This window comes from Triplophysa dalaica, chromosome 17 (assembly GCF_015846415.1).
Source record: "Triplophysa dalaica isolate WHDGS20190420 chromosome 17, ASM1584641v1, whole genome shotgun sequence".
Classification (NCBI taxonomy): Eukaryota; Metazoa; Chordata; class Actinopteri; order Cypriniformes; family Nemacheilidae; genus Triplophysa; species Triplophysa dalaica.
Window position 1 is genome coordinate 15,992,210 of NC_079558.1, and position 26,417 is coordinate 16,018,626.

A 26,417-nucleotide genomic window follows, 5' to 3' on the forward strand; every position below is an offset into this window, starting at 1 on the left:
GTGAAACTATCCCGTTTTTTGACATCTCGAAGTGACTCGCAGCTTTATAAACACTGGCGTTAGCCACGAATTCACAATCCCAAATATGGGCTGGGAATGTCACCCGACCCGCCTCCGCAGGGCCGTCACATCCTCTGAAAAGAAAACGGTGCCGTTCAAGGAAAACTCGGAGCCTGAAAACTTATTCCGGATGAGCGGGAATAATTTATTCCATCTCTTCAAAAAAGGAAAATCATCACATTTGTATTTCGCGAATACATCCTTCTTTTTTATTTGACCCGAAGTCACTCATTTGATTGTTTACTGATGGACGATTTGGGTAGGTGGTTTTACATTGTTTATGTTTTATAGATTTTCCTTTCGCTATTATCACTAAATCGATGCAACAGAAAGAAGAAATAGAGAAAGGGTGGGGACAAATGTTGACGTCGTTTTATTTTAATTTATTTATCAGTTTTTTTCTTTTGCGGCGATTAATTTATTTTAAAACATTCTATGACACGTGAAATCGTTTCGATGAATTTAAGGCGAAGTAAATGTTAGATACAAATACCATAAATATATTTACAATGTCGTACATGTGGTTGTGTCTCCACATGTGTGTGTGCCACACATCTGCCCACATCTGGTAACGTTTGAGGGGTAGGAAGAGAGAATGGATGGATCGTATAGAGAAACGTACGCCCTTTTACTAAAAATGGCTGTTGTTTTCTGGTTTGTGTTAGTCATTTATTGTATATGTTTTAATCATGCATTTGAGCAAAAGTTGCTGTTCATCTCTTGTGTGTTTGGCGGTGTTTGCAGAGGTATTTGTTGCATCAACCCTCATGAATTTAGAGTGGGCTGGTCTGTGGCAGAATTAAGCCAAGCCAAACAGACAGGCAACTCTAAATATGGTTTGAATTCCCAAAGAGACACATTTCAGCTCCTTATATGAACACAGTGCTTTGTCTGCATGCTTGTAACTATTTTTTAAAGACTTTTATGCCATGTGTGTTTGAATTATGTTTTGCACTTTATAACTGCATGACGGAATAACTAACGATATACTTTATTCTTTGTTCTGGTATAGAAACTTTTTTGTTAGTTTGTTTATTAAACTGTATTGTCCTTGCACAGGATCCAAATACTATAAAACAGTTAAGTACATGAATTGGCACAAGCTGGTGAAACACTTAGCTCTCATTGCCAGCTTATCTACAAATATGACTATGATCTGATTTTGTATGAAAGCATTGGTGACAGACGGAATGTACATCCAACATTTTCCACATATCTCAAAAGTCAATTGTTCATACAAACTAAGCATGTTATTAAACATGTTGGTAAATTTCTTCAAATGGTCTGCCATTGATTGATCAAACACTATTGTCACCCTGTCTCTCAACATTCCTGTTGCACAAAGTGAGATGAACAAACTCTGAGTTTCATAGAAAGTTTAAAAGGGATAGTTACGGAAGCCGCTAGGTGTCACCGCGCTGCAACGGTAGAAAACACATGGAAATTGAAAAACACAAGCACATTCAGATAGCATCTTCATTAGTTTGGCGACACATGCCCTACAAATACAAGCAACACAAACAAACACAGAAACGCGCTGCAAATTCTTGCAATACAAATACAGAAATGCGATACAAGTGTCACTGACGACAAAGGAAGGGTTCTAGTGTACTCCAAAACTGATGCATCAGGGCTGGGACGCGCTTCATTTCAGTAAGATTCCAATCCAAAGTGTGAAGACATGTTCAGTATGAAGGGCACTGTGAACGGCGGAACTGTTAGAGAAGAAACATTTACATCTCATCTCTAGTCTTCTCTGACGTCGCCTTTAGGCTGAGGAACAGACTTTCCAGAGTAAAATAGGCTTTTACACTTGTTTTCTTATCAACAAATTGTAAACAAAATACATAAGATAACCATATACCACAGACTGTAAATAAACATTCTGTTTTGACCACTTTTGTACGTTTTATTTTATGCGTTTGCTCCACGTGGATTTAAACTATTTTTAACCAATTTTTTTCTTTTTTGTCTATTCTAGCTGGCAGATTTAAACCATTTAACAAAAGAATCTATGAAACGTAGTGTTAGCTGCCCGACATTCTTTCACAAGTGTCAATAGCGTGGAAGAAAGGAAAAGTTTAATATTATTTAATCAATCGAAACAAAATCCAACTCATTGTCATGTTCAAGAAACCAATTTGAAATGATTCGAGCTTTGTGACATGTTGCATTATCCTGCTGGAACTAGCCATCAGAGGATGGCTACATGGTGGTCATAAAGGGATGGACATGGTCAGAAACAATGCTCAGGTAGGCCGTGTCATTTAAACGATGCCTAATTGGCACAAAGGGGCCTAAAGTGTGCCAAGAAAACATCCCCCACACCATTACACCACCACCATAAATGCATTAATGAGAAATTGAACAGGTGTTCCTAATAATCCTTTAGGTGAGTGTTTATGGCAGCAACAGGGTGCAAAAACAGGAAAAGTTCACAATACTGTAAATAACAGACTGCTTGTTGCACTTCATAGTCAATGAAAGTTTTTAATCTTTACGTTTTAATTGATGAGGCAATACTGACAAAACTAAGGGAGTTGCCGTAATGGAGTGAAATATCAGGGGTGTGACGTGGGCTCTTTTAGGCTTATTGAAGACTTGCTGCTGTCTTTGTAGGGCATGATGCAAAGCCATCTAAGTTGTTATAAAAATGCACTTGTAACCCAATGCTTCTCCGGACAAATTGCCTTTATAAAACGGTTGATACGTGTTTATTAAGCCCAATCAAAACGCTGCTCAACCAATTAGAATCAAGGACCAGACCTGACCGTTTTATAATGACATTGCTATATCAAACAAATGGGTTTGGAAAAGCATTCTGTGGAAAGTGAACTGTCCCTTGAAAATACACTTGTGCTCTGTTCTTTAATACATAAATAAGAGGTTGAATAAACACACAAGCTATCAACAGAACAACACACTTCCTCTCTGCATAGCTGTTAATGTTACAGCCTGCTGTTTCCCCTCTGTGGTTTAGACTTTGTTGGAATTTTGTTGTGGCTTAAGCAAAATTTTGCATGCCATCTTTGGAGCGTTGCAGAAGCTCAACCCTGCCTTACTACACAAGTGTTCACTCTCGCTGAACAAATGCATTTTCTGTTTGCCTAATGTAAAAACGTTGGAATGGTTGCCATTTTTGCTGTGCTCGCTAATACCGTCCGTCTCTCTGTCTGTGGTTTCTTAGCATGTCTGTCTTTCCTCAGGTGTTCCTGATGCATTTAACTACCCTCTCAGTCCTCGTATTGTTATGTTTGGTATGTAATTTTCAGTGTCTATGTTTTCTTTCTTGTTAATGTTTTATAATTGACAGCCTATGAGCACAAAACCTCGTTTAACTGAGCAAACTGGAAGTAGGATGTATAAAAGGAAAAACAGAAACGACAAAACTACAATCTAAAACTGGAGGAAAAGAGAGTAAACGTGACACAGCTGTTGCATTAAGAGGAAACAACCAATGGTTATTCTGAATATATACATAATATATGAAAGTATAGATAAGAAATAAGGCACATAACTAACACCAACAAGCACCAACATTGAAAAAGATCAAGAAACGCCAACGCGGTTTTCACACTGACTGATCCAACCAATGGCAAGTCTCACAGAAAGACATTTTTGTAACTTAAGTTAAATTTAAGATAAATGTTGTAATGTATTTTATATTCAATTTGACTCTGCAGCACTACAATGAGAATGAACTGACTAAAGATACTGTTAGAAAAATAGATGACTATGATAAACAATAAACGGACATTGATTTATATACAGGATGACCCTAGAAGTTATATTTCTTGATAACTTTGTTTGATTTTGTAGATGCTCTGCTTGCTGATCTTGAGAACTCAGCATTCCCTCTTGCTCGCTCTCCCGTCCTGCTGACGTCTGACCCTCCACTGACCTCTGACCCCCCATCCAATCCTCAGGATTCGGTTCAAATCCGACCACCCCCTCCGTCATACACACCGCAACAAGTATGTTGTTAGACTTCACTGTAAACAGTCATATATCTTGGAGTTTTCTATTTGAAATATATTTATTTCTATGTGTTTTCTCTTTGAAAGACCGTTTCTGCTGCAATGAAATCAGGATCTCAGAACTCTGACCCAAACAAACTTTACAGGTACAATAGCTACTAACAACATGATTTTCATTTAGTCAAGACATTTTTTTCAGCATGTTTCCTCGGTGCCACATGCCGTGTCAATTTTATAGATTTTCAACTTTTGAGAAACAGCCTAGCTTAAATGCACAGGGACACGCAGGGTTAATGATCCAAATAAAGTATATTTATTAAGGCAATCCAAACATGTAATCCAAACAGCAGGAAAGAGGTCAGACACAAACAAGCTGTCCAAAACACTAGTGATGTGACATTTGAACCTCGATTCGAAGCTCGTGTTGTAAACGTCGAGATCACGTGACCAATGACAAACGAAGCTTCACTTTCTCTGAGTTAATGTTTAATGAATAGCCTCGGGTTCGGGTCAGTTTTGTAAAAAAAAAAGGATATATACATAGTCTGTGTTCTGTGGCCTGTGTTTGCGTCTTTGTTGTGTTGCAACAGCCAAGTCAGTACCATCTGTGCTATTTCTTACATTTTCTTGTGTGACTGCTGAGAGCCTTGTTAAAAGAAACAGCATATGCTGGTTAGGTATTTTTTGATGCTGGTCTGCTGGTCCTTACCTGGTCATGTGCTTGTTCAACCAGCATCTAAACATACCTAACCCAGCAAATTGTTTTTTTCAACAGGGGGGGGCGCCATGGCTTGATGAAACTGTGTTTGCTTAACATGTAGCTAACGGTATTTGTTTAATTATCATCGCAAGCAACCATAAAATGCAGCATATTTCAATTTCAGAGCACTTCGGGGGGGGTCTAAAATGTATCTACGCGTATCTACCCGCTAAACAATCCCGGGTAGTGACCGGGTTTGGGCATTCGTTTAAAGCCTGTGCAAATGAATATGATCTCATACTGGAATTTACTGCCACACTTGAATTGGTAAATTCATTTATTATATCGACCATTCACACACACGTGTACCTCTAATCTTTATTTGTACACATAACATTAAAAACTCTGAACAACTGCTGGTTGCTCTGATTGGTGGGGCACTTTTTCAAAAGCGACTGCTATATGTTTCATTGACCAACAGATGCCGGTGTTTTCGACACTCTCTGAGCTTTTAATCGTTTTTCGAAACAGTCAGGGGAAAATCTCATCTATAACGCATAAGGTACAAGACTTAGCAATGAATGATTGGATGGACAGAGTTAATCAGACACAGGTGAGGGTGATGAACACCAAGTCTGGGCAAAGAGTTATGGGAAATGTTGTCCAGGTAGTCTGTAGTCCAAGAGGGAGTGCCCACGAGGGCACTGCCTGAAGGGTGTAAAAAAAGTTGTCAAGTTGCCAAGAGTTGTCTTGTGCTTTGAAATACAAGAATGCGTTCTGTGTGAATGGCTCTAATATGGTGATGTCTATAACTCTAATAATTAAATTAATTTTGAAGAAGGATGTGCTACTCATTTCCATTTAAATCCCAATAATTATCTTGACATTATTACGACAGTAGTCCATGTGATTTATGAGCTTTAGGCCAAGTCTTTAAAAAACAATAGTTACATCTTTTAAAGGGGTGATATGGCACAAAGAGTGTTTTTCGGTGTCTTTGTTGCATCATAAGTTGCCCATGCATGAATTAGAGTTATACAATTGCAAAAATTAAAGTGTCGGAACAATAGATGCATTCAATCTAAAAGCGAATGCTCACCCAGACCTGCCTGAAAGATCTTGTGTAATCACACCCCCACAAATCTACGTCAGTTCGTGGTATGAGATGACTAAATCCGCCAAAATGTACACGCAAGTAAGGTGGGCGTACCTGTTAGTACAATTGCTTTGGAACCTGATTTTCCAAATATGGTAAGAGACGATACTTTTCCGTCACACGCTTGCAGTATTCAACCAATCACTATGCACTGGTTAACTGGCCAATCATAGCACACCTCGCTTTTCAGAGCCATGAGCTTCGTAAAAAACCTCTGCGTTTCAGAGAGGCGGGGCAAAGAAGAGATACAAACATGCACAGTACATGGAAAATACAGCGTTTTTAGACCTTAAATCATGTATACTCATTGCATTACATCTAAAACAAACGAAAATATACGTTTTCGCCATGTCATATGACCCCTTTACCATGAGTTGATGCACAATAAACAAGAATGAAAAATTGTATTACTGCTTACTAATACTAAGTACCTTTGTCAACCTTTTTCTTTTCATCAGTACGGTATGTAAGCCACACTCTCCCCGCACAGCCGGCTCTTCTCCAGCTTTCTCCTCCTCATCAGTATTGGGTGGAGGTCTGAGTGAGCTCGATCATTTACTACAGGAGCTCAATGCTACACAATTCAACATAACAGGTGTGTGCTGTTATAAGTCAGGGGTTCCCAAATTTTTCAGCTTGCGACAACTAAAATAACAGTCCCAGTGACTCGAGACCCCCACTACACTCGGAGGTGGTTAAAGTATTCGAACATTGTGCGCAATTGCGCACATGCACTTATTAGGTCTATCCAAACACGCGCATAACGACAATACAAAAGAACAAGGTCTAACATAATATTATTTTATAGTTATTTAAAGAAAATTCCAAAGGCTGATGCCTTTTTATTTGCATGGTTTTATTTTAAACTTAAACTAATGTTTTTTATATTTTGTTGCACTAATTGATTAAATACGCTATTTCGAATAATAAAAAAAAGATTTCTGAAAATCATCTTGCGACCTTGCCCTCGTGGCCCTGCGACCCCTCTAATTTGGGACCCTCTGTTATAAGCAAACCAACTAATATATTGTCCTGAAATCCCTAATCCTTGTTGTTAAAAAAAGTTTAATAACATCTGTTCCTCACTGACAAATAGTATTTGGTGATTAATAGTTCAAAAGTATAGAAGCTATTGGTGAAGTATACACTATATTATGAATGTATGTGTATGATTTATGTACATCGGGCCTCATTCATGAAACATGTCTAAATATATAAGTAAATTCTCGTAAAACAGACCTTACCGAAAATTTTCCTCCGGATTCACAAATACTTCGGAAATGTCAGATAGTAAAATCTGTGTATAATGAATCATTCGTATAACAATTAGCATAATCCCGCCTATGATTTACGCGTTGTTCTGGAGATGCATTGGTTGCTGTGAAAATAGAAAATCCGCAAAAGCTAGCCTACTTGTTACTAGTTTCTTATTTTGAAGGATATTACTTAATATGAAAATGCAGTAACCATTAATATTAACTTCTCCATTATTGTGTTTGATGGTTGGTCAATGTAGTGTTTGTCCGGCCTATTTTCTCCACTGTGATTGGACGGCTGTGTAAAAAAGGACAGTGACGAGCTCTGCTTTTAGTTAAAAGTTAAAAAATTATAAAAGACAGGGCAAAAAGTTTGTCTAAACGAATACAGAAAGTTACGTGTGGTGTTTCGCACTTTACAGCAGGAGCAGGTGTACATTTCTTTCGTACCAACTAACATTTTGAAAATACGAACATTTTCATGTATCCTAAAATTCATGTTAGAATTACTAGAACTATTTACACACAAAAATACCGCTCGTGTTTTTTGAATGAGACCCATTATGTGTACCTGTAAATATGCAATCAAATATTTACATGTAGTATATAATACATAGATACTCAACGTTTTAATTTAATGTGATATTTTGGTAAACTAAAACTAATATCATTTTGATGTGAGTTTAGATGAGATTTTGGCCCAATTCCCCACCACGAAAAAAGATGACAAATCTCCAAAGTGTGATTCATCTTCTACTGGGTTAGTACACCAGAGTATTTTCCATGAATGTCTTTTTTCCATTTACCCATTTACCATTCTCTCACAGTAAATATCAGATATCTATTTACAGACCATTTGTTGTTAATTAAATTTTATGAAAGACCCCTAATGACTATATACATGTTTTCAAAAAAAAACTCCATAATAAAAATATTTTAATTTGTAGAAAAGTCTACTTAATAGAAAAAAGTCTAATTCATAAAAATAATATAATTCATATAGTTTTATAGAATATGTTATGTGTACATTTTGTCAATGATTCTAGAGCGGCGAAACCCTCGGCTACATCTGCAACTCTAGAGCTGGACAAACTAATGGCATCTCTGTCAGACTTTAGAGTGCAAAGCACGGTACGTCTCACAGCATTTTTTATATAAATGCAGTATGTTGGGATTATCCTCTGTTGTTTATTTTGTGATAATATTGTATGGCTGTGTAAACTCACACACACACGTTTCCAAGATTGTTTACTCAAACTTTAAAGCATCTGAATTATAACATACTTCTGAAATTATAACTGCATTCTATGCTTTAGCTGTTAATGATTGTTTTTGAGTTTTGAAAAAAAGAAATCAAAACATAAATTCTTTAAATATAAAATGTTATTTAGGTTGATTTTGGTTCATTTTAATATGAAAAGCGACAGCACAAACGCCTCTTTTGGCGTAAAAAAAATATTGGTATTTACTCTTCAGACACAAATCTTTTCATTTAAAATGGCTGCGATTGTTTCTGCTAGAAGGAGGCACCACAGATCAGAGACCGCACGGTGGAAGGGAGAGGATTTTTTTCCACACTTATGTGACCCCAGGCAAACAAACCAGTCTAGGTCAATTTATCGAAATTGAGATTTTTACATCCGCTTAAAGCAGAATAATTTACCTTTTTATTGGTGTATGGGTTGTTAGGATAGGACAAAACCTGGTGGAGATACAACCTTTAAAATCTCTGGAATCTGAGGGTCCAAAAAAAATATATATAGAGAAAATTGCCTTTAATTAAGTAATTAATCAGAGGCACTGTAGCAGGCCACCCACTCAAAAAAAATAAAGTTTTTATATATTTATGGTATCAAATTTAAAAAATATATATCTTTACTTAATTTCCAAATGATTTTCAGCATAAAAGAAAATCGATAATTTTGACCCATCCATGTATTTTGGCTTTTACTTTAAATGTTCCCATGCTACTAAAGACTGGTTTTGTGATCCAGGGTCACATATGAATTCTATTTGAAATGCCAGAGCACAACATTATCCCTACATAAATCTGTCCCTTTACCTTTAATGAAACATTCTATTTATTATTTAATATTAATATTCCTTATTCCTCAAGTTTGGGTGTAATTTTGACCCACATTTTCTATACCAGCCTACAGCCTCTACAACTCCCGTGAGTCCGTTGACCCCTTCAATACAGCAGACTGGATCTGCGCTAGCTGCCACCACTGGAGGCTCCTTGGACAGTATGCTTGGTCTCCTTCAATCAGATCTGAGCAGACAGGGAGTGTCCACCTCCTCTAAAGGAAACTGTTCTGCCTGTCAAAAACCAGTTGTAGGACAGGTGAAATCCTCTTCTTTGACAAGTGGGATGGGGCTTTGAAAACTTATTAGGGAAGGCATGATGATTGATAAATACATCAAATAACGATAAGCAAGCATGTTAATAAGCTCATGAATCATTTTCTCAAATGTATGGTTATATCTCTCTCACTGTAGGTTGTGACAGCTCTTGGACGGGTTTGGCATCCAGAGCATTTTGTTTGCTCTGAGTGTGAATGTGAGCTTGGCAATCGTAATTTCTTTGAGAAAGACGGTCGACCATACTGTGAGACAGATTACTTTACCCTGTACTCGCCTCACTGCGCACAATGCAACAAGCCCATACTCAACGTAAGCATATGTTTGTGTGTTCTTACTTCTTGTTATTTTGAAATGGGACTGTGTGTTTAGTAGATTTTTAATAGACAATGGGATTTTTTTGTGAAACCCGTTTGGAGAAAACTCATTATTGTCATTAATTTTGGCCAGTTTGTTTAACAATGTTTATGTAGAGATTATGCAGATAGTGATTAAACCGGACAACATGGATGCAGGAACTCATCTACAGTAGGAAATAAGGACATTATAAACGCTGGTCTCATTATTTGCTCTTATCGCCTGTGCGATTTTCCTCTTCAGAAAATGGTGACTGCGCTGGATAAAACCTGGCATCCTGAATGCTTCAACTGTGTGAAATGCAGCCGATCATTTGGAGATGAAGGTATGTGCGAATGGGGTTTCAGGGAAATATTCTTTTATGTAATAAAATAGCACATACAGTATGTCGGTCTCAGTCTGTAGGTCAAGAATATCAAACAGCAAGCTTATCTTAAAACACTATTGTTGTGCAATAGATTTGTGTCAAGAATATTTAGAAACCTTAAAATGAAGTCAATGATAATCTTCTCCTCCAGCAAAGTTGCCAAACCTCATGTAGGCTTGCATTCAATTTTTCAATTCAATGTAATTTATATAGCACTTTTCACAAATTATATTGTTGCAAATCAGCTCTACATGCAGTATAAAGAGTATTATTAGTAATAATAGATGGATGTATGAATAAATAAATAAAGCAATGACAAAACAATGTATTAAAATACATAGTATTATGGCAAGTTTTTCTCTATGACATGTAGATTTATGAAACTTAACTGAAATAAATACTATATTTCATTGTCAGAAATGGTCAATTGTTTAACTGTACTGCAGTAGTTAATCACAGTTAACGCCACAGATAGTGGCCACAGATAGATATAATATTGTAATGTGGAGATTGTTGATGCCTTATCATCTTTATCCACATTATCTGTGTTTTTTTATATTTTTGTTGACTGCTTTATTGATTTGACCATTGTCTGGCGCAACCAAAGTATTCTGTTGTACCACCAGCACATTTCATTAATGTAAAATTTCAGCATTCTGTAACCTTACATATAGTTTGAAGATCTTCAGGTTAACAAGTATTTATGCTGCTTCACAGGTTTTCATGACCGTGAGGGGCTGCAATACTGCCAGCAGTGTTTTCTGGCCCTCTTTGCCTCCCGCTGTCAAGCTTGTTCCCAACCCATCATTGAGAATTACATCTCGGCTCTAAATGCTCTGTGGCATCCACAATGCTTTGTTTGTAGGGTGAGTGAGACCGAGGAAGTTTGTGCGGAATTCTAAAGTACAAGGTTCCTTGAATCCAATGAGTTAAAACTTGTTTACTGTCGGAGCCCTTTTTGAGCCTACAAATGAAAAAGCATGATGGAACTAAAATGGCGGTAACTCATGAATTCTTTGGAATACAGAATACAGGGTTGGTTTCATTTGAAAAAAGAAAAGTAGCAGATTATTGCTAAAAAAAATCACACACGCACAAAAAAGTTAAAGGTATGTTGTTAGGTTTTTCTTTGATTAAAAAATACATTTAATAAATACGGGTTGCAAAAGGATAACAAAAATCAAAGCACACTCTTTATAAAAAAGAATCAATTACTCTCCCTACATAAATTATTAAAAAAAACACAGAAATCTATATTCTAGTGTCTTAGACCTTTCCATCGATAAAGAGTTTGTCATGATTCGATTAGAAAATTAGAAATAACATGCACAATATTGACGAGTGTCCTGTATACGGAACGGTTGACAGTTAACAGTCTACATTGTATTTATATAGCACTTCTGAATGAATGAAATGAACATTATGCAACATCATGGGCTATTTCAGGCTACGTTTAAAAGTAGTGTTAATTCCATAGAAACATTTTTTTTTCTAATTTTATGTCATTACGATTAAGATACCCTTTCCACATACTGTAGGTGTATATAAAAAAAAACAGAAAAGAAACTTTGAAGTTGAACACCCCAAACTCATTACATACATTGATGTATCTTATACAGTAGATCTTCAGCCATTTCATTGGGTGCTTGAGTCTCCAAGCGCACCTGGGATTGAAGCCTATAGTTTTGAGATGAATGTTATAGCTGTGCTTAGATTTATAGAGGATATGCATTGACGTCACTTTCCCACGTGAACATGGCAGAACACGCCCCCTTGAGTGGCAAAACACTCAGCAAAATAGCTTTCAACAGAAGTGAAGAAACTGGGACTAGAACACGCAATTATTTGCTGAAATTAAAACAGTTGGACTCAACGGTGATCCTTATGACTTACATAGGAACCAGGTGTCTTTGGACACCGAAATGTTGTGCAGAATTGCATTTCCTGATATTTATATTGTACACAGTACAGATAACAGTAAACACTACAACATTCAATCTTTCTGCCACTCAGTGTGTATGACTCACCTGATTTTCATATGTGGTGATGTCACGTGCATACCCTCTATACTTAGTGCAACTGTGCTGGAAGTCTATTAAGAATGGAAAGTCGGCAACACCAAAGCTCCTAAAAAGATCAAAAGATTTTTATTTTTAAAAAACTATCACATAGCCTGTGACGTTTCGAGCATGCAGGCTCTTCATCAGACAAATGAACAACATTGATATGCCACTTTTTATACACCCATGCAGGTGATCAAAGGTCACATGAGCTGACAATCCTATCATAATAATAATAATAATACCCAAACAAATAAACCATAACAATAACAGAAAATACAAAAGAAACAGAACATAAAGCTATGCAAAATACAAAACTCAATATATAATTTAACAGCATTGAATAATAATACCTACGTACATAAATTCAACCAGTACCATCAAAACCTTAATTAAAGCTGTATAAATAAATAGATATTTTATTAATTAAAGAAATGGACTGATATCAAAGACTTCATTCAATCCTCTAGGGGACAACGTGTCTAATGTGAAAATCCAAAAGGCCTCACGTAATTTAATTCACCGCTTTTACAACGTAAGGCCTTTTGGATTTTCACATTACATTTCTTTTGTATTTTCTGTTATTGTTATGGTTTATTTGTTGGGTATTATTATTATTATGATAGGATTGTCAGGCCATGTGACCTTTGATCACCTGCATGGGGGTATAAAAAGTGGCATATCAGTGTTGTTCATTTGTCTGATGAAGAGCCTGCGTGCTCGACAGTTTTTTAACAATAAAAATCTTTTGATATTTTTTGGAGCTTTGGTGTTGCCGACTTTGCATTCCTAATAGACTTCTACTTGTTTTTTAGTCGAGCAACCATTTGAGATCGATGTGTGTGCTTTTGCTTGCTAATTGTGCTTGAAGTGAAAATATTTGGGGTTTGAAATATATATATATATATATATAATATTTATGTTGTTAATTCTTCATATATTTCTTTGCAGGAATGCTATTGCCCATTTGTGAATGGAAGTTTCTTTGAGTTTGAAGGGCAGCCCTTGTGTGAAGCCCACTACCACCAGTCCCGAGGCAGCATGTGCCAAGCATGCCAGCAGCCCATCCTGGGGCGTTGTGTCAGTGCGATGGGTGCCAAGTTTCATCCCCACCATCTGGTGTGCCACTTCTGCCTAAAACCACTTAGCAAGGGCTGTTTCAAAGAGCAGGAAAGCAAACCTTACTGCCATCCCTGCTTTATCAAACTCTTTGGCTAAGGATAATGAGAGGAAAATAAGAAATTCTCAACTACCATACAATAAAAATGTATAAAAATGCAAATGTTGATAGGACAAAGAGATGCCAAATGCTTATGGTGAATACAATAAATTAACGCATGAATGAAGGGGATGGAAATCCAAAGCTTTAGTAAGCAAAACATTTTATTTAGTAAGCAATACAAATACATGACTTGAGGTTACCGTCAGCGTGAACATACTTTAACATGCTCGGTGTAGTAAGAGCAGTTTCGTATGGGGATTGGTTGGACATGTTTCAGTTACTCATTGAGTTCTTAAGGGGGGGGTGTTGTACTTGGAAGTTTTAAGGGGAGTCTTCAAGGTAAGAAATTGATTCCAAAATGATATCTCAATCTACTTTCTCTTATGCCTTCCCACAAGTATATGACATTTTTTGTTAAAAACAAATGAATAATGTTCACACCTAGAGATCACTACAATGGACCGCTATTCAGAAAGCCATCTTTTTCTTATGCATGGGTCTTGATGGCATAGTTGCAATGAAAACATAAAGGAAAACATCCTGACTGTGCTTGTCGTAATTCATGCACAAAAGGGTTAAAATTGTATTATTTTATCTTACCTTAGTATGGCTTCTTAATGGTAAAGCTGCAAATAGAACGTCAATTTATCATTAAAGTAATTCAAATGACTCCAGCAGGTTAATTTCTTTGGAAATGAAATGTTTGCTAGAGAAAGCAATATTTTGAGCTAATTTACTAAATATGCCAAATAAACAATTTAGCACTCGACTGTGCTTGTTTTCATTTTAATATCACTAAATAAGCTCAAAATTGTATTTAGTTAAATCCATATAGGGCTTAGCTTGTAGAAAGTCCTACACATTTGGGATGGCACAAGGGTGAGTAAATTCTGAGATAATGTTCATATTTGACTGAAATATTTTTTTACAAATCAAATATTTCGTTTTACACTTTAGCTTTGTGCTGCAACTTATGTTCATTGCTAAAGCATTTCTTTTATATTCTCAATTTCCATTATTAATGTATTTGTTTTTGTAATGCAAACTATATGCAAAAATCTGTGTTTGCATCATTTATGATCAGTGCTTTATCCTTAATCAGCATCCAATAAATAAATTTGTTTTTTTTAGACTACATTATATTTGTACAACGTTACACAAAACAAAATAAAAGTCAATTGTAAATTGTTCTGATTGTATAGTAAATATCTCAAAATAATGTAGCTCTGTAAAAAGGTTATTATTGAATGATGAATCAGCACAGACTGTATAAAAGATGGAAAACGTGACGCCGCTTCAGTCAATTGTAACGAATTGATAGTAAAACGTCCGAAGATGTGTGCTGACGTTTTACGCAAAAACGTCAGTACGGAGCCTGGGCATGCGCAGAAGGAATCGTCAGTGAAGACAACGCAGTAGTGAGCACGAAGTGCAGCGCGGTATCAATGTCCTGTCATATTCCCTGATGACATCTTATAACTAACTAAAACCAAACGTATTCAAAAATCAACATTTGAACATACATCAACCTGATAAAACCGACTAAATATCAGTAAACATCTTTGGAAAAAAAAGTATTTGAAGTGTAATTGGATTTTACAGCGTGGCAGCTGTCCCCTTTGTGTCCCTCAACCAGTAGATGGCGCAATGGGGTACAAGCTGAAGTTGAAACCAGGCATTCAACTAGAGAAACGTTTTATTTTCTATAATACTTTTTAGTTCTACTTTGTCTTTTCGAAGATTAGCCCATTCCCCGTTCAATTTTAAGTATTATTACGTTCTTGAAAATAACAAGTTGCCTACGGACACCAAGTAAGAAAACTTCCACCGGCTTTTGCAGAACATCCTCATACAGCAGATGACATTGAACAGACTGAGGTCCAGCCGTCTACTGCATATTCCTTTCGTTCACAGAGGGGCACCGGTGCACAAGTCCTGACTGACGAGGGGCTCGCCAGTCAAGATGCCCTCATCATTGCCATCAAGGACTTGGCATCTGACACCTTGAATAAATTGTTAGCATTGATAAGCAATCAAATAAATGCATAAATGTCAATAATTGTATTGAAGCAAATAATTTAGATTGCTTTGAAGTATTTAAATATCCTCTAAAATTTACACAAATTTCACCCTTCTTAATCACTGTAGCAAAACTATAATGGATATATTTTATACCATTATAAACGTAAACAGATGAATGCCTGCCTGAAGCGCTGCTTGGATGGGAACGTTTATCTACATTTGTCTAAAAGGGATAGATAGCCTACATCCTGTGCCGTCGCGATGATATGCAATACACAGCAGGCTAAAATAATCTGACAGATTTACTATGGTCTGTATAAGAACATTCCACCAGCTATATCCAAGCACATCCAACGAGATTTGAGTAAACCAAATGTCCTTTATCGTTGAGCACACACGGGCATTTTTCAGGCTGTAGCGCACTTCCTTGGGGGTCGTTGGGTTGGCAAGGGGTGTCATGAACCATGTTTTTAGACCATAACACCTATCACCTACAATAAGCATATCATGGTGAACCTGTATTTAAATGAATCAATGAATTCTGTCTGCTTCTACTCACCCAGAAGCAACCCTTTTCCAACCGCTCCAGCATCAAAGTGTTATAAAATTTGTTTTGTAAAATATAGTAATCGTGTGTTCCTCCAGGTCAGCGAGAAACAACATTTATTATGTTGCAGCTATCACCGCAGACTGAACGTTGATGGAGTGGTCATTTTTTTATGTTCAAATAGTTTATTGCGTTTGCGGATGGTGCTTTGATGTGCACATGAGTACACTCAAAAAAAGTTGTTGAACGAATTTATTAAATTAAGGAAAACTTTTCCAAGAATTGCAATTACACTTCTCCAACAAAATATAATTTCAATTCAATTCAAGTTTATTTATATAGCGCTTTTCACAATGTGCATTGCTCATAAGCAGCTTTACAGGAGCAAACAGGAAATCCTGAAAATCACAAAGGTAAAGACACAGCACAGTGCATGGTGTTTATAGAACAATCAAGATCATTCTGATAAATAATATCTAATTATTAAATATATAAATGCAATCTCCCGGTGAGCAAGCCAACACTGCGGCGAGGAACCCAAACTCCAACGATTGATTAATGGAGAAAAAAAACATCTGGAGAAACCAGGCTCAGGCGGGAGGGCCAGATCCCCTCTGACTTTTTATAGCTGCACCCAGCGACCAAAAGCAACCGAGCAAATATCCACGAGGAAGAGGGAGAGACCACTATCCGCGACCCAGAAAGTCCCACTCGGCGAAAACCGTGCAGGTCCAATCCGGTCCCAGTCCACTGTCGACATCAGAAAACAGAGGAACAACCAGGGGAAATAGTAATGGCATGTTGTAACTTTATTCCTCTGTTGTCCGACATCGACCAAAAAACAAGACCAAAGCAGACCCAGACAGCCGAAACAAATAAAATTCCCCAACCACAACCAACGAGCCCCCCCACTCCCCACAAACACCCACCCAGCGACCTCCAATCAGGACCACTGAATGCAGCTATATCTTCAAACTGCTGACATTAAAGACCACGTGTTGTAACTTCAGCATTAATGTGACAAGTAGTCCGTCTTTGCTCCTGGTTGGGGATGTAGTGGTCTGAGCTGGGATGGTCAGATGGTCGTATTTCTCTTGGGTGGTGGTGGAATTGCCTTAGATGGAGCTGGGAAGGACAGTCAGTCCACAGCTGTAGCTGGCATAATCTCTAGTTGGGGATGGGCATATGTCGATCATCTGGACCTGGTGGAATTTCTCCCTCTCTTCTGCGGAGGCAGAAAGAGAATAATCAGCGTACCTGCTGTTCATTAACTATGCATTAAGTGAAAGCTTGGCTGAAAAGATGTGTCTTTAATCTAGATTTAAATTGGGAGAGTGTATCTGACCCTCGAATAGTATCAGGAAGGCTTTTCCAGAGTTTAGGTGCTACGTATGAGAAAGCTCAATCCCCTTTGGTGGATTTAGTTATTCTAGGTGTCATCAAAAGTCCTGAGTTTTGAGATCTAAGAGAGCGTGATGGGTTGTAATGTGATAGAAGCTATGTTAAGTAGGTACGGGCTAAACCATTTAAGGCTTTATAAGTAATTAAAAGAATTTTAAAATCAAAACGATACTTAATTTGTAGCCAGTGAAGCGATGATAAAACTGGGGTTGTGTGATCGTATTTTCTTGACCTGGTTAGAGCTCTGGCAGCTGCATTCTGAACTAAGTATAGTTTTTTTATTGATGATACAGGACAACCACTAAGTAGAGCATTACAATAGTCAAGCCGTGAGGTCACAAATGCATGAATCAGGCTTTTCTGCGTCAGGAACACATAAAATATAACTCTTAAACTACAGTTATACGCAAAGCTCCTTTATGTTGTCCCAACATGAATGGATTCTGTTATATGACTAAACATAAAAAATCATGTTCTGACCACATTTTTCAAAAGTTGTGTTGATTTAACTTAAGCAATTTAAGTAAATTGAACAAGCAGCAAAAATATTTTTGGAAGTGTACAATCTATTGCACCAATGTGTTATGTATGACACTCATCTCATAGAACCCCCTCTTAACTACCATCTGGTGTTCCGCGTATAAGGACATTTTACATACGTAGGCATACGCCTTACACTAGCTTCTCCCACTTTGTGAATGGCACGGCTCAGGTTGTAGATGAGGAGCTATTGGGTGAGAGCGGTTTGTGGTATGGCTTATGTGCCGTTCAAAAGAGTTGCATAAATCAATAAGGACTTCTCTCTGCAATCTAAAGTGACTGAACAGCCATTCAACACCCTCAGTAAACATATCTTTGCAGGATGCGCACTCTCCTGAGAGCACTCGCTGCATATCCTCGAGGAGTGCCAAGTACGCCATGCCTTCTAAATAATACAGCTATTACCTATATATCAGCTTTATTTAGGTCTACATCAGGTGATTGTTGTTTGGACCTCTTATTAGTAATTACATGTAATATGTATTATAATATTATATGTGTTATATACCTACATGCATGTAGGCCCAACATACATAAACTATTGAATATATATATATATATATATATATATTCATTTTTTCAGTTTTCAATGTTCAAACCTCTTGTGATTAGTGCGTACGTGTGGTTTCTGCAGTTCTTAAATTTTTACGTACATTTAGAATTCATTTCAATATGAACTTTTTGGTGAATCATGATTTTTTGTAAAATCGTTCCTACGCACATTTCACGTGCTTAGTGAATGAGACCCAATCTCTTTTGATTATTATGATTATTTTATTGAAAATAATCTCACATGCTCCATGTGACTTGCATTAAGACAACTCAAATGCCATCCGTCCTTCAGTTGAGAAAAAACATTCCTTTCAGAGGAAAACTGGACCATAGAAAGAGTTTGCAAGCTTGTAATGACATTAGTGGATGCAGCAATGAGACAGTTATTCTTTATTCTTCCTCTTTATCCTCTCCATGAGTAATGACGTAACAGATGTTCTTGTAGTCTACATTGCCAGCTACATCTGGAGGGAAAGCTGCCCAGAGGTTCTTGATCTAAGAGAAAGAACACCGTCAGAAGTCTTTAAAACATCGGTCAACAAAAAATAATACAAACAAAACCTAATAAAGAACCACTTACCTCTTCTGCAGTGAACCGGTCACACTGTGTGGTTAGGAGTTCCTGAAGGCTATAAAAATAAATACAAATTTATTTTATGTTCCTCAAAATTTTTAAGACTTTGATTGCAGACACGTGGACTAATAATAACATTATTAATATTAACATAATAATTTTATTTTGCTTTCAAATCTTAGCAAACTGAGGAAACGAGTAAGCAGGATCTATATACAGATATTGGGGAATAAGGTAACATCCCCATTATTGACAATACAGAGATCGGAAGAGTCATGATATCATTTAATCTAACTCTCCATTTAGGGTTGCACCCAAATATGTTTAACAGATTTATACCAACACATTTTTTATATAAAAACCTTTAAAAGGTTGTTTTTGTACCCAGAAAGCTTTCCAAGGGAAGATCTATAGTGTAGTTTAAAAAAACAGCAATTGGTCAAAACGCTTACAATTCTGTCTTGATGATGCCAGTAGCCTCAGGGTCCAGAACTTTAAAAGCGCTCACGATAACATCCTCAGGGTCAGCACCTGGGAGAAGAGTTTTAAAAAAAAATTAAATGTGGAATCAAAGATATCTATTTTTACAGCAAGAAATGTCAAAAAAGACAACTTACCCTTTAGCTTCTCACCAAACATGGTAAGGAAAACAGTGAAGTTGATTGGGCCACTGGCCTCCTTGATCATGGCGTCCAACTCTTCGTTCTTCACGTTCAGCTGTCCCATAGAGGCCAGCACATCTCTCAAATCATCCTTGCTGATGATACCGTCCCTATTCTGGTCAATGATTGTGAAGGCCTGTTTGTTTTGGAGACAGTTTATAGACATTAAATGCCCATTCATATTGCATTCTTCTCATAAGCAGACAAGACGCACAAAAAATCACATTTCCGATAAGCATTAATTTAATGGGTTATTCTACATTAAAGATAATGTAAGTTGTATAGAAAAGCTTTGTTGTAAATGACTGTCCCCAGAGATGTGTCTGCTCAAATAAAGCAAAGCCTTAAGAGTTTTACCGTGACTTTCGTTCTATGAGATCTTTGTGCTTCCACCCTTGAAATTCGAGACGACATCTGAGACCAAGAAGTCTCTTGGCAGGTGCTGACCACTTGTCTTTCTAAGTTGTTAAAATGGTCACAGAATGTACGAAGAATTCTCAGGGGATATTTATGGAGAGGGGATAAGTTACTTTTGCAACCCTCATGAGTTAATCTTTCTCTCCCTGCTTCTTACAAGCCTTTCGTTCTTCTTGCAATAGCTATGTTACATCATTTTGACATGACATATGTGTGATCATTTTGGAGTGAATATGTTTTAATGAACTTAGTGTTTTCATTTTGAATCCCTTCATTTCGCATTTTGCACGTAGACTCTTTTGTTAATATGCGATTTTAACCCATTCTCTTTTGGGTTCTACAAAGCCTGAAGTTGTTAAACAACATGTTAAGGTATGCCTTAAACAACATGTTAAGGTATGCCTTAACAAGTGGGCAACAACTCACTGCTCTAATCAATATTGTAACCATACATTTTCAGGTATAACACATACGTGAATTCTGTAACCTATTATTAAAATATATATCTGCAAGCTGGGCATTTTTTGGAGTTTTGGGTAAAAGTTATCTTGTTACTAGGTTACTCGGTACTCGTTGTAATTTAACGTTTATGAACACTTTAGCATGGGATAATGCTGAACAGGCTCCAGTCTTTTGATGTTATACGTACTGTATATATTAAGAGATTATCAAAAAGAAATACACGTGTGTAGCTTGTGCATATATGGGTGTAAAGTAGGAATTTCGTAAAAACGCGTTAAAAGATTTGTATAGCACTTCTCATATTATTACGTCCTTAAAATGAATCGTTTTATTGCTATTCTCACTATTCTTAGCTGCTTTTTTGTGTAAAAGTAAAAGCAAACTGTAAAAATGTGAAAGCACTGCACCTCCTTGTATTCCTGGATCTGGCTCTGTTCAAACATAGAGAAGACGTTAGAGCTGCCTCCTTCTGCCTGCTGCCTTCTCTTGGCCTTCTTGGGTGCCTAGAAAGAAAACCATGGAATAAACACGTCAGTCGTTTAGCAACATTTTTCGAAAAATTAAGCGGACTCTGTCAAATAGAGTGTCTGAAAGAAAAACAATAATATTTTGCTTCTTAATAGTTTATTATTTTAAAAGAAAATGGGTTGTTATTGCTGCAGACATTCATATATATTTTCAGTTATCACGGAAATACAAGCAAAAACATCAGTGGTTTCTGAAATTGTGGTTAGGACAGAGGTTGAGGAAGTGATACCCTGTATAGTCAGCATTCGAGGATGTCTAGTAAACCTGTTAAGTTCTTTGGCACCTCAACGTCACTTCTCTGCCAAATATATGTCTAAGAACACAGACTACCACTGAACTTACAAAATATCTGGTTTTGTTTATGATTCTTTAGTAAAAAATGCAATGCATTACCAGAAATATTAGTATCTTATTTGCAACAGAACATCATCCTTAAATTCTCCTGTAAAAAATTGTAAAAGTTTGCTAGGAAACACTCACCATCTTTAAAAGTTTTGTGTTCGGTCAAAAAAGAACTCTACACAACAGCGATGCCACTGACATGACATGTTGTGCTTTTCACATGTGGTCTTATATACAACCCCCTGTGTGCTAACTTTAGCCCAGCCATCAGGTTTGGCATGGAGAGATGGTGCTGGTGAATGTAAAAGACGGGAGTATAGAGTGCTTTGGGTGTCATCTTTCGTTTCTGGTCCAAAATAGGATTTGCAAGCATTGGAATGAGGTGAATTCAGTCCAGTAATTTTGGCAACAGTTTGGTTCACCTCGTAGACAAATATGGAAAGTCAAAGTTGCTGGCTTTACTGTAGGACTCTGTTTAATCCCATGTCGGATTAATTAACAATATCACCATATTTACTCTCTGTTCACACAAATAATTTGTAGATCTATAAATCACACAACTTTCTGATATTTTCAGAACTTTTACGGCAGTCACAAAAATGAGTTTTCCTGTCATGTACAGTATAACTTGAGGTCAACCTGTACTTCTTTTTATGATCAGTCGTTTCTCTGTTCTGCAGTGTTTCCTTAACATCACTTCTATTTTGATTTCTTCTATTTTCTAAGTTTTTGAAAAGCTGCCTTGCATGTAACTTATGACAAGCGCAGTATCAATACACATTAATTAAATTCTCTAGAAACAGCCACAAACGCATTTATGAAGTTATCCTGAGTCTCTCGAATAATAGCCTCCTGAATTAACACAAATATAAACTCATAATCTATCATTATCTAATATAAATATGTAGCCTGCTTTATGTTTCTATTAACAACAAAGTTTACATTAGATCGTAGTATAAGCATTTGCTTAATTCCATTGGTATATTAGTTTTTATATTGTATTATCATTTACTTATTTCTAGTTTTATATTAGTTTTTAAATAAATGGTGTTTATTTCCTCAAGATTGAATAGATTTTATGTACTTTATGCAAAGCATCTTTATACAATCCACAACTGGTCATTTATCACAAGCAAATCCCAATGTCTCCAATTAAAAGTCCTTAAATTGAATATTAACTCCAGATCATGACGTCTGCTATCAACATGTATTTAATAGTTGTATTCCCTTACCGAACATTACGTGCTTGGTTGCATGAAAACCCTTAAGTTAAGACAACCCTGAGATGTAGGGTTAAGGGAACCTTTAATGACAAAAAGTGTTGTAAGAAAAATCCTATTAAAGTCAGAGTAAAGTGACATTGTGTGTTTGAGTTTGTCACATAACAGAAAAGTATGTTATTAACCACCCAGCCAAATTTGAATCGAGAAAAAACATCGAAGTAAAAAGAATAACTTATCAAAATCTTCGAATAATAAGGAGGACACTCTGCTCTCAAACGCTGGGGGCGTTTCCACTGTTGGCCCTGAAGCCAACCCCACTCGAATCGCTCAACCTGAGTCCCCAGCCCAGGCAATATGTGAATTATGTGAATAAGTTTTATGGGAGCATTTGAATTCAATCATGGACGAGTCAATGCATGCGATATTCATCAATAGACAATTCAAGAGCAGGTTAAAGGTATGCATATTTAGCGTACTTTCCGGGAAGCCTGGTAGTTTCTTCCTCTCCCCATGTCAGGGGTGAAGGTTCCGGACCCCGTATTTGCCCTAACCCAGAGCACGTTGTGGTTACAAATAGCAGCCGGCAATGTTCAAAGATAGCATTTGTGCAGGGAGGCAGCTTAGACAGACAGGCTTTATACATATGTAGCGTAACAGAATTCTATTTGAATTATAAACAGAGATGTCTTATATAATCAATCACATATTTAAACACTACAATATCTTGAAAGAAATAAAATCAAAAGTTATTAAAAGTGAAAATTAAACTTACATTTATACAAAACTATGTTTGGCCGCCATTATTTTTTTTGAGCATGAGCCTTCTCGACCAATCAAGTTCCTCGCATGTTTTATGGAAACGACAGGTCTCCATCAATGTGCTTGACAGGACGTTTTTTCAGAAAACTTTTTTCGACCTCAAAAGACACACTGAGCTGCAGAAAAAGACGCTGGGGTTTTAAAAGCGCTCAGGACTCCAGGCTAGCATCTTTAAAACAGATGCCAGCAGCTTCAAAAAAGAAGTCAAGTGTGAACACAGACAGCTTTATCTATTTGTAGTGGTTCTCTCTTGAGCTGATATGGTAGATGCTGAGATTGCTGATAGTGAACCAGCTGGGTGGATCATCTGCTCGTGCTCGTCTGAAAATTTGTTAATTAAAAATCATTCACTGAAGCATGTCACAATAATGCGCAGTGATTTGCCTTCTATTTGCATTATTCTCCTCTGTTAATTCGCGTCTGTGTTACCATTTGCTTGATGTTTGGCGTGAGATTTGTTTAGTTGGGCAGAGTGAGAGTCTGAAAGCATGTGCGAAAAGCTTACAACCATGAGTTTTGGATTGAGCAGATGAGCAGATAACTGATGCCCAAAAAAATCTAAACCGAGAATTGGTGAAAAAACTGTTTAACAGTTTAACTCCACAATTTTGTACTATATACTTCTGAGTCTTTGTTATGCGTTTCAGCAATACATTTCTAACATCTATAATGTGTTTTGAAACAATTCTCAGAATTCTCTTTACCTGGACTTTAAGGCTGTCAATAAATATTAACCTTTAACTGCTAAAGTGTTCTCTTAAAAAATTTAGGGACCAATATAGCTCCCTTAAGTCGTATTCGCGATGAATGTAATCTTGTTCATTAGAGTGGAGGAAAAAATGAAGCTCATTTTTATTAATAAAATAAGATTTACAATACGTAATTATTGATAAAATATAAGTATAAAGCATTATTGCGGATTTAGAGGGTAAATTGTTTTTCCTTCTTGCGTTTTTATCTAAAACACTGTCCTCTTTAATGTCTACTTTTTCCCCCTGCATTATTACTTGTAATGATAAATTTGTGGTCTATTAAAGTCAATGGTAAGTATGTTTGGTAGCGTGGGTTTTCATGCAACAGGGCACTGATATATTTTAGTTTTTTCACAGGACTGTTTCTATAACTGAAAATGTGAAATCACAGAAGGGAAAAGAAAAACAAAATTGGAGGGCCACAACAAGAACAAGGCAGCTGTGGCCAGAAATAACCCAGCATCCCCTATTTTCACATCCCCTGATTTGAACAAATAAATAGTGGTCTCAAGTAAAATGCTCCTGTTTCTCCATGGTACAATGTTTTTGACTTATACAGCACACTCTCTATTCTGGCTTTACAGAATCAACTTTTTATAATAAAATAGAATATAATATCTTATCATTGCACAGAAGAACAGTATACACAATTTGAGCTTCCTCTTCAGTAGTACAAATGCATTAATGCACTACAGCAGGGGTCTTCAATTTTTTTGGGGGCATGAACCGCTCAGATGAGAGACGCATGGACCCCTTATACTAAATGTGTGAACAAAGCTATTTAAATGTGGTTGTTAAACATTTGCTTAAGAAACGGGGCTTGGATGAAGTTTGCCTCGTTGCCTCGTGAACTGGCCTTGTTTATTGTTTTATACTGTTGTGACGTTCACGTGATTTTTACATTAAAAACTTCAAAATCAAGAAGTAATAGGCTATTTTCTACAATGGTTTTGAGGCCACCGCTACAAACAAAGGGTTTTAATGGGCGTGCCGTATTGAAGACTTTATAAGTAAACGCTCACTGCTTTGATTGGATTGCAGTTTCGTAGTTGGAGCCTTCTATGAATTTGGTTCGAGACGTAACGCTATGTTACACATTAGCAACATTCACAGTTTTCGCACGGTACTAGTATTATCTTGAGACCTCCTGTGATTTATATATTACCTCCCTAAATCAGTATTTCATGTGACGCATTCACAAGATTTACTCAAATTTACTGACTTATTTCCTGGATGTGATGGCAAGGCTTTGCGTATAGTTTGTATAGACTAGTTGTATGGTGTTTAATGATATATGGCCGTTCCTGTCAGCATTTGAGACCAGTGATTGTGAAACAGACAAAAGATTACCGCGATCGTGGGTCTCAAATGTTACGAGAGTTTCCATGATAAATTAACAAACAGGATACCTCCCAGTCCCCGAAATAATACCAAAACATTTCCAAACAGCCTCCATTATTCGCAAACGGTGGATAAAACCTTAAAAATGATATATGAGCCCGCCAAATCACAGAAATGCCGATTCGCACGGACTTAAGATCACAGACAACCTCTGCAAGTATTACAAATGACTAGAGGTCCCTAGGTATACTAATATTGTGCGATTAAAAGGTAGCCTCCAGGTGGCTTTTACCGTCTCCTCACTAATCACTGGAACGAAAAACAGGTGTTCATAATGTGCACTTGACCTACTTACCTCTGTCTCCTGCTGCAGACCTCGCTGAACCACGCCCCCCTCGTCTCATTCCCATTGGCGTCTCGAACCTCCCACCGGTCGGCGACCAGGCTGTTCTCCCCCTGTGGGTCAAAATCTCCCCTGTGGGCCAATATCTTACTTTGTGGGTCAACTGCTCTCCCCATGTGGGTTGAGATCTTCCATGTGGGTCAATTGCTCTCCCCTGTGGATCAAGATTTCCCTTTATGGGTCAACTGCTCTCCTTGCGAGTCTATGACAGGTCGAGTCCTCTGCCTGCAGATCTCAGCTGCCTGTGGAGCCTAAAGGATTGAGCATTTGAGTTTCCGCCTCCTTGTGTGTCATGAAAATAATGCTGTATAAAAAA

At 37.1% G+C, this 26,417-nt stretch overlaps 2 protein-coding genes across 4 annotated transcripts; one reads left to right on the forward strand and one right to left on the reverse strand.

Moving 5' to 3' along the window:
- Positions 1 to 144: 144 nt before the first annotated feature.
- Positions 145 to 14,704, forward strand: LOC130438671 (transforming growth factor beta-1-induced transcript 1 protein-like). 2 transcript variants are annotated; one of them, XM_056770723.1, is made up of 12 exons: positions 145 to 319; positions 3,267 to 3,317; positions 3,880 to 4,034; positions 4,125 to 4,183; positions 6,352 to 6,488; positions 7,837 to 7,909; positions 8,196 to 8,280; positions 9,302 to 9,493; positions 9,649 to 9,822; positions 10,111 to 10,192; positions 10,952 to 11,100; positions 13,246 to 14,704. In XM_056770723.1, the coding sequence occupies exons 1-12, from the start codon at positions 307 to 309 to the stop codon at positions 13,510 to 13,512; spliced, it is 1,437 nt and encodes a 478-aa protein (XP_056626701.1). In that variant the 5' UTR covers positions 145 to 306; the 3' UTR covers positions 13,513 to 14,704. The 2 variants fall into 2 exon arrangements, with proteins under 2 accessions (XP_056626701.1, XP_056626702.1); XM_056770724.1 differs by lacking the exon at positions 3,267 to 3,317.
- Positions 14,705 to 18,939: 4,235 nt separating this feature from the next.
- On the reverse strand, positions 18,940 to 26,125 carry mylpfb (myosin light chain, phosphorylatable, fast skeletal muscle b). 2 transcript variants are annotated; one of them, XM_056771228.1, is made up of 6 exons: positions 26,054 to 26,125; positions 21,101 to 21,196; positions 19,770 to 19,950; positions 19,605 to 19,683; positions 19,159 to 19,207; positions 18,940 to 19,073 (listed from the first exon to the last, which is right to left on the reverse strand). In XM_056771228.1, the coding sequence occupies exons 2-6, from the start codon at positions 21,134 to 21,136 to the stop codon at positions 18,969 to 18,971; spliced, it is 450 nt and encodes a 149-aa protein (XP_056627206.1). In that variant the 5' UTR covers positions 21,137 to 21,196; positions 26,054 to 26,125; the 3' UTR covers positions 18,940 to 18,968. The 2 variants fall into 2 exon arrangements, with proteins under 2 accessions (XP_056627206.1, XP_056627204.1); XM_056771226.1 differs by lacking the exon at positions 26,054 to 26,125 and adding an exon at positions 21,702 to 21,753.
- Between the last annotated feature and the right edge of the window lie 292 nt (positions 26,126 to 26,417).